At 43.0% G+C, this 7972-nt stretch overlaps 1 protein-coding gene across 1 annotated transcript in view; it reads right to left on the reverse strand.

The window, feature by feature from the left end:
- DNAJC3 (DnaJ heat shock protein family (Hsp40) member C3) overlaps nucleotides 1-7601 on the reverse strand; it is an 86771-nt gene extending 79170 nt beyond the window's left edge. The window contains exon 1 of the mRNA XM_004273652.4: nucleotides 7383-7601. Coding sequence (XP_004273700.1) covers nucleotides 7383-7464 — 82 coding nt within the window. The 5' untranslated portion in view covers nucleotides 7465-7601. The remainder of the gene's footprint in view (nucleotides 1-7382) is intronic.
- Between the last annotated feature and the right edge of the window lie 371 nt (nucleotides 7602-7972).

The raw sequence follows: 7972 nt of genomic DNA on the forward strand, positions 1-7972 counted from the left end.
CACTCCTCTATCAGGATTCTGCCCTCAAATGCTGGTTCCTTTGTGAAACTTTCCCTAACTACCTCAGTGAGAAGGTGGGAAAAGTTCCTCCTATGCTCCTGCTATACTGTGCATCCCTCCACTCACAAGTACATGACTTCACTTTGCAATACCCCAGTTTCAATAAGCTGACCTTCACAGTTTGCCTGCCTCTCACAACCCCCACAGTCCCAAACCTGATCGAAAGCAAGTCGGAGAGAATGAACGGTCTTTTCTTCTTTTTATCACCTAGTTCAGTACCTTTCACAAAGCGGACACTCAATATTTATTGAATGAATGTAACTAAATTCCTTCTTAAATGTATAATTCATCAGAATAATAGAAGCTAAGATATGTAATAACAATTAAAAAATCAAACTGATACTACTACCAAAGACTCATAAAGACACTAATATGTTTCTTTAAAAATTGCAAATGTGGCTGTTTTTGCAATATCTCAACTGTGTTATTTTGAGCCATGGATAATTTTTTATTCCATTGCCACATCCCGGGAGACAGTGACAATGAAAGCAGTCTCCTAATTCTGAGAGATGAGGCAACCAAACATCCTGCCATCTCCTGAACAGAATTAAACAATAAGTTTCTCCATAGACAAGTATCAACCAAAAGTCAGCAAAATATACAGGAAGGACAGGAAAAAAGGTGGAGTAACTAACTCTTTCACTGAAGTTAGTATTAGAATCTCTCATATTTTAGAGAGCAAAATATAAAGAATTTTAAGAAACATAAAGTTGAGGGGTTAAAAGTATGATGTGCTGGGCTTCCCGTGGCGCAGTGGTTGAGAGTCCGCCTGCCGATGCAGGGGACGCGGGTTCGTGCCCCGGTCCGGGAGGATCCCACGTGCCGTGGGGCGGCTGGGCCTGTGAGCCATGGCCGCTGGGCCTGCGCGTCCAGAGCCTGTGCTCCGCAACGGGAGAGGCCACAACAGTGAGAGGCCCGCGTACTGAAAAAAAAAAAAAAGTATGATGTGCTGAGAGTCACAATCAAGACTGGAGCAACCAGACTGAAAAAGGCAAGAACAAAAGGTCAGAGATGCTCAGGCTCAAGCCAAGGCCAGGTGGCAGAACAGAAGCAAGTTTAGGGTGGTTGTTCAGGTTGGAGCACTTAGAATGTCAGGGAGGAAGAGAACCTTAAGATCATTCTAAAAAGGTACACAAGGGAAAAAAAAAGTACTGTCTGTAAAAGGTCCTATCTAAATCCAAGATCAAAGCAAGATGGGGCAGAGTCTGAAAAAAGTCTCATGACAGAAACACAGGAAACTGGAATCTGGCCACAGAAAGAGCAAGAAGTTCATTATCTTCGCAATTCCACAGTCAGTGAGGACCAATGATGAAACAGTTTTAATAAAAATACACTGAGCTGGAAACCCTAGACCTTGTAAGCATCTCTTTCCAATTACTCTAACCTAAAAAGTGTTTTAGTATACAAAGCCAAACTGAAAGGAAGAAAAGGCTGAGTGGTTATGTAGCAAGTACATATGAACAATGCCTGCATGAAATCTTCCTGGGTAAACTAGGAAAATAACATCTATTGTAACCAAGTTTGCTCGATTTCAATGGACATTAGTCTTTGTTTCAATTAACTATGGAGGCATAAATGTTGTGATGGGACTCCTTGTTCAAGGAATTTCAACTTGGAAAATACGTGTGCAATGGTCCTTACCCAAAAAAAAAGTTAAAACAGTCAACCTCACTCATCCATTCTAAAAGTATTTATTACACATCTACTTCACGTCAACATGTTTTACGTATAGAGACAAGAGTGTTTTCCATAAAGCTTATATTCTAGAGGAACAGACAGACAAGAAATACAAATGAGGTAGTTCAAGACAATATTAAGTTTTATGAAGAAAATACAAAAAGGTAAAGGGAGAGTATTAACTGACCTAGAGCGTGCTTCTTACATAATATGTCAGGACTGAAACATGAATGCTCATTTGGCTGTTCTCTGAAATCTTCAGAGTATAGGAACAACAGGAATAAAGACACTTAGTCAAAAAATGAGCTTGGCATTTGGAAGTAAAGTTGATGTGGTAGGAGCCTAGCGATGGAGAAGATTAAGATGAAAAGAGATATAAGTAAATAGGAGTCATATAAGTCAGGCTTTGCAGTATTAGTGGAGTATTAGGTTGAGAAGAGAACACAAGACGAGAATATAGCAGTAGAGACTACCAACCACTCTTTAAAGTTCTGCTATCAAAACTTTGGAAACACTATAGTGGAAATACTATAGCATGTTGAAGTGCTGATGTCAATGACCCAGAAGAGGAAGAAAATGATGATACAGGAGAAAAACAGTAACTGTAGAAGCAATATTCTCAGAAGGCAAGAGGAAATGGAATCCAGGGCATAAGTATAGGAATTGGGTTTTGCCAGGAATAGAGATGCTTTATCCATTAATATAAGAAAATTAGCAGAATGGGTAGAGATGCAAGTAGGCTAGTAAATTCAGAGGTAGAAAGAAGAGGAAATTGCCCTGTGATGGCTTTCATTTTCCCAATAAAGATAAGGTCTAAAAGAATGAGGCAACAGAAGAAAGAAAAGGAGGGTTTAAATTGGAGATTTAAGGAAAGAGGAAGAGGTTTGAGACACTGATTTTCAATAGACATACTAGGGAATTGTAGGAATGTTAGCCGTACTGAGTGTGCATGTGAAATAGAGATTATATGCTTAAAATGAGACCAGTCAGCAAGGTTATCTTCATTTTTCTCCATCCATGTTCAGCTGTGAGGTTTGACAAACAAGTTGGCCAAGTTGGATTTAATCAGTTCAAATTTTGCCAGGTGAGTAAAACAAAAGAGCACAGGGGCAAGAAAATTAAAGGATGTTTTCGGTGGAGTGACTACAAGATGGACCGCTAAATCTACACTGAGAAAGTAGGGAAGAGGACATGGATGCTTCACAAAGCATGTTTTATATCCCCAAGCAGTCTGTAAACTCAAAGGCAAAAACTGAGAGTTCTATACTACATACACCTCACCAAAGAACACTACAGTGAAGCCTCTGCTAACTGATTGAGTCTTCTCCATAGTCCAGAACTCCATATAACATAAACTCATCAGATTTTTTAAACTTATTAAAAAATTTTTTTAAAAAGCAGCATTCCGAAGATCTTAAAAAATCAATTTATGGTTGACATGATGTTTTTGCTCTTAAGAGCACGTGATTGGGTTCCCATGATTATTTCCATAGAAACAAAGATTAATAGCTGGACAATAACCAAAGGAACACTATGGCAATAGAAATTAAATTAATTAACTTCATATGGGAAAGTAAAGCCTAATTACTACAGGGCACCCATCTCAGAACAACTCCCCCTGTCCCACAGAATCTAATCAACTGCATTTCTGGGCACTTTGCAATGCTAACTAGTCAAGTGAATTGGGACTTGGACACTATTGCTAACTATAGCCTATATCATTAAATGAATCTAAAATAATTCTAGAAGCAATCTGATCATCTGCTAAAATACTTAGTTTATAAGAATCTCCCCTTATCCTCAGGGAATACATTCCAAGACTCCCAGTGGATACCAAAACCACAGACAGTACCGAACCCTATATATACACTATGTTTTTTCCTATACATACACACCTATGATAAAGTTTGATTTATAAATTAAACACAGTAAGAGATTGACAACAATAATAAAATAGAACAATTATAACAATACACTGTAATAAAAGATGTGAATGTGGTCCCCTCTTCTCAAAATATCTTACTGGACAAATATAATGCCTTTTCATCTTAACTAAGCACTTAACACACACTGTGGCCGCACCCTTTGCAGTCTGAGTTGCAACAGCCAAGCTAGCACAAATTTCTTTTTCCTTTTTCACAGTTTTACGGATAGAAGATTCGTTCTTACCATGGATATCAGCAACCTCAGCATACAATTTTTTTTCTTTCCTTACTAAGTCAAGGGCTTCCACTTTTTCACTTAAAGGAAGCACTTTACGGCTTCTCTTTGGCATATCCAAATTTCCGAATTGTCAGCATCACTAGGCTTGCATTTTGGGGCCATTATTAAATAAAATAAGGGTTACCTGAACACAAGCCCTGAGATACCGCTGATAATCCAGATAGCTACTAAGTGACTAACAGGCAGGATACATGGGACAAAGGGATGATTCATGACCTAAGTGAGACAGCGTGAGATTTCATCATGCTACTCAGAAAAGTTTGCAATTTAAAACTTATGAATTGTTTATTTCTGGAATTTCCCATTTAATATTTTCGGACCACGGTTGACCACAAGTAACTGAAACCAAGAAAAGCGAAACCACAGATAAGGGGGGACTACTGTATATAAATTACTGAAAGTCCTTTGTTTTCGCTACTTTATTCTTTTCATATTTAAATAATGTCAAGAAAATCCTAGAGAACACAAAACATACTTTTAGTAAGTTAGATTCACATAAGAAGTATCACCATCTTTTGTACTCAGGAGATTTCTAACTATTCTTTTCCCAATGTCCAAAATATATGGTTTAGTCAGATTAGTTCAGTGAAATAAAGAAAAATTGAGTCCTGAAAGAATGTTAAGGAAGAAAAAGAGATAAAAGAAGGTTTGGTTCCCAGGTTGTGTTCCTACTTAAATCACCAAATAGAACACACCATTAGCAGAGAATTAAAATAGCTTCCTTATCTGTAATATGAGAATACTAAAGTAGATACTTATACTAAAGTTTTCTTTCTGCTCCAAAAATTCTATTCCCAAACTAGTGCTTTGGACTTCCCCCTTTCAAAGGCCTTTTTGAAAAGGGATGCTAAAAGATTTAACCTTTCAATTCATGAGCCTATCACATATTTTCTTCCTCTGAATTACATTAACAGAAAAGCCTAGAAAAAAAAAAGATGAATATTTTAAATCAGAAAAAAATAGGCCAGCTAAGCTAATTATTGGCGACAGTCTCCAACATATGCAAGGTCTTGTTTCTCACTCACTCTTCTCACACCCATTCTCATTTACTTCTTCTCTCCGCAAGCCTTAAGCCTAACAGTGGGATCACACAGTCCTGAATGACTCCAGAGGACATTTAGGTTAGAGAACCCAGAGGCAGAACTTATTTGGGAAAACAGGAGCTAACCATTTGCTAATGCAAGTCAGAGGTTCTTTCTTATCTTTATATCCCCATCACCAAATAAAATAATAGATATATAATAACAGATACCTAAGTTAACTCCGCTATATAATTTATTACATCAGTGATTCTCACCAGTGATTTCTTTTTAGAAATGCAAAATTTCAGGTCCTACCTGGACTTACTGAATCAAAAATTTGGGGAGTAAGTTTCAGCACTCTGTTTAAAAAGCTCTCCAGGTGATGCACACTCAAGCTTGAGAACCGCTGTATTAAACATGTCAGGAAATCACCTTCCTGTTCATTATTGCTGGTGGCAAGCAAAGAAACAAACAAAAATGCTGATTTTTCTCAGCTGCCACCACTTACAAATGCTTGGGCCCACATTATGCTGTCAACCACTTAACTTCTGTTTCCAGCCCACACACAAGATGAACTTTAGAGTCAAATAACTTGAGTTAAACTTATGGCTCTTAGAGTTAACAGCTATGTGACCTTACCCAAGTTAATTAAACTCTTGGAGCCTCAGTTCCCTCATCTGTAAAGCAGAAATAACATCACATACCTCCATGAATAAGATACAGCTTACAGAAAGGTGTCCAGGACAGTGCCTGGCACACAGCAGACCTTCAATAAATATAAGATCTTCTTCCTTTCTTCCCTACCACCTGTACCAAGTCCCTGCTGCTTTACACAGACAACAGCCTAAAGAAGACAGCACTTTAGCACCCCTCTGAGAAACATTACCAATGCCCCCCATACCGAAAAGCTCTCTGGCGAGGTTTTTCTTCTGGAAAATACCACAGGAGAGACATGAAGTGTTATGAGTCCTACAGAATCATATACAGAACAGCGATTCTAAAAAGGTGGTCTACAAGCTAGTGGAAAAAGCAAATCATTCAAAAGTGTGTACCTGTGTAACTTAAAAAATAATTGACGTTAAGCACAATATAGGCAACTTTCTCTTAAGTGGCCATAATTAATTAATGACAACTGGGGATTAACGCTAAACTTCACCGGGCAGGAGGTGTTAACATCAGAAAACGCAAAAGAACTGGAATACGTGACCTATATTAAAGTGGTCCAGGCATTCCAATTTCACTGTCAAATTCTTTGTCCCAATGTTATCACACTATATATCTTGTTTTTGGGTTCCAAAAAATACATGGTCTCCAGGGGAACCCCTCCTCCAAAACAAAAACCACTGCCATAAATGACACCTAAAAATTGGAGAGTATTACTCCTTTTTGTAAGTTTATAATTTTGAGGGGATTTTACCATAAACAATTCCCAACTTCAGCTCCGCACTCCCTCTAATATTAAGTCCAATATTAAAATGTTTAATTTGACTACTAGCCTATTCATGGGGACGAAAATAGGTCAGTGCACGTGGTATGTCATTATACTCGAATATTTCGCAGGGTAACCAAGTTAGCAGCGTCAGTTCAATGAGCGCTTGCAGGTTTCACTCGTACTCCTCAAGTTGACAACTAAGACGGGACAGCCCTCTATGTTTGCTGTTCTGTTAGGTAGCCAACATTCCCAACTGTAGGACCGTAGGGAAGCTAAAGCATTCGTATCTTCTTACGGGGACATTTTTCCAGAGAACTCGTAATAGGAAAGCTGAACCAACAACAGGCTGGGAACTGCAAAGCCACAAACTTAGTGCCCTGCCCGCCGGGAGCTTGAATGCCTGCACCGGCTACTTAACGACTGCAACCTAACAACTTCTAGACACAAGACAGCAGAGTGGGGTGACGGTTACTCACTTTTAACATTCAACACTGTCCCCCTCACCTTACTCAGCAGGACATCCTCCCCCCCGCCAACCCCCGGAACCCCTTGGGCCACCTTTACCGCCTCCTCCCAGCACCACTGCCCTAGAGTCCCCAGGCGCCAAGCGAGGGTCCCGAGCGAGGCCGGGAGCCGACGGCTGCCCGGGTCTCCGCGTCCCAGGACGCCCCAGAAGCCGCTGCCCGGTGCCCCGCTTCCCCCCGACCCCATTAGCCCCACTCCTCACTCCAAACCCGCTGTCCCGGCCCCGCGGCCCGCCGGTCCCGCACCTCTTCCCCAGACAAACCCGGAACCGGGAGCCGGCCCCCGCCCAGGGGCGGGTTTAGGCCCAAGCCAGGCCACGGAGTCCCCGGCTCCCGCCCCACCGCCCGGGCCGCCCCGAAACTCGTGCCGGGACGGAGGCGGGGAAGCGCTGCGAGGCCTGGCCCGGGAGTCCGCTCCTCCGGCCGGGGCAGGACACGACTCACCTTCGTACTGTAGATCCACCAGAACCAGCAGGAAGGGGAACACCGAGCCCAGCCGGCTGGTCACAGAGCCGGGTGCCACCATGTCCGAGGGCGCGGGCGCTGAGGAGGAGCAAAGGTGCGGGGCCCACCAGCCCCCGCCGGCGCTCACGCTGCAGCTGCGCCCACCCGCCGTCCGCTCTTACTCGGGCCTAAGGCGGCTGGCGCCCCGCGGAAGAAGGCAGCGGTAGGCGGGGCCCGGGCGGGGCTACGCCCCGAGCGCCGCCGCCGCCCAATCACCTTCTTCCTGGCCACTTTCCTACTGGGCTCGCCGGGGTCGTGGTTCGCGCTGATAGGCTACAGGGGCCGCTGCCCCCGCCCCTTCTCTGATAGGATAACGTGGAAGCACGAGACAAGACTGCGTCCGCCTGCGGTGGAGCTGTCAGGAGCTCCAAATCGCTGCGGCGGGCCGGAGGGAGGCGGCCGGGCAGCTGTGTGGCAGCCGCCGAGTCCGCATGCGCAGGCCGCGGAAGCCTTTTTGGGCCGGTCCCCGCGCGCTGGGTCGGCGAGGAGGAGGATGTCAGCAATCCGAGGTTTTCCAGTGTGCTGTTTGG

The sequence above is a fragment of the Orcinus orca genome, chromosome 18 (assembly GCF_937001465.1).
Source record: "Orcinus orca chromosome 18, mOrcOrc1.1, whole genome shotgun sequence".
Classification (NCBI taxonomy): domain Eukaryota; kingdom Metazoa; phylum Chordata; class Mammalia; order Artiodactyla; family Delphinidae; genus Orcinus; species Orcinus orca.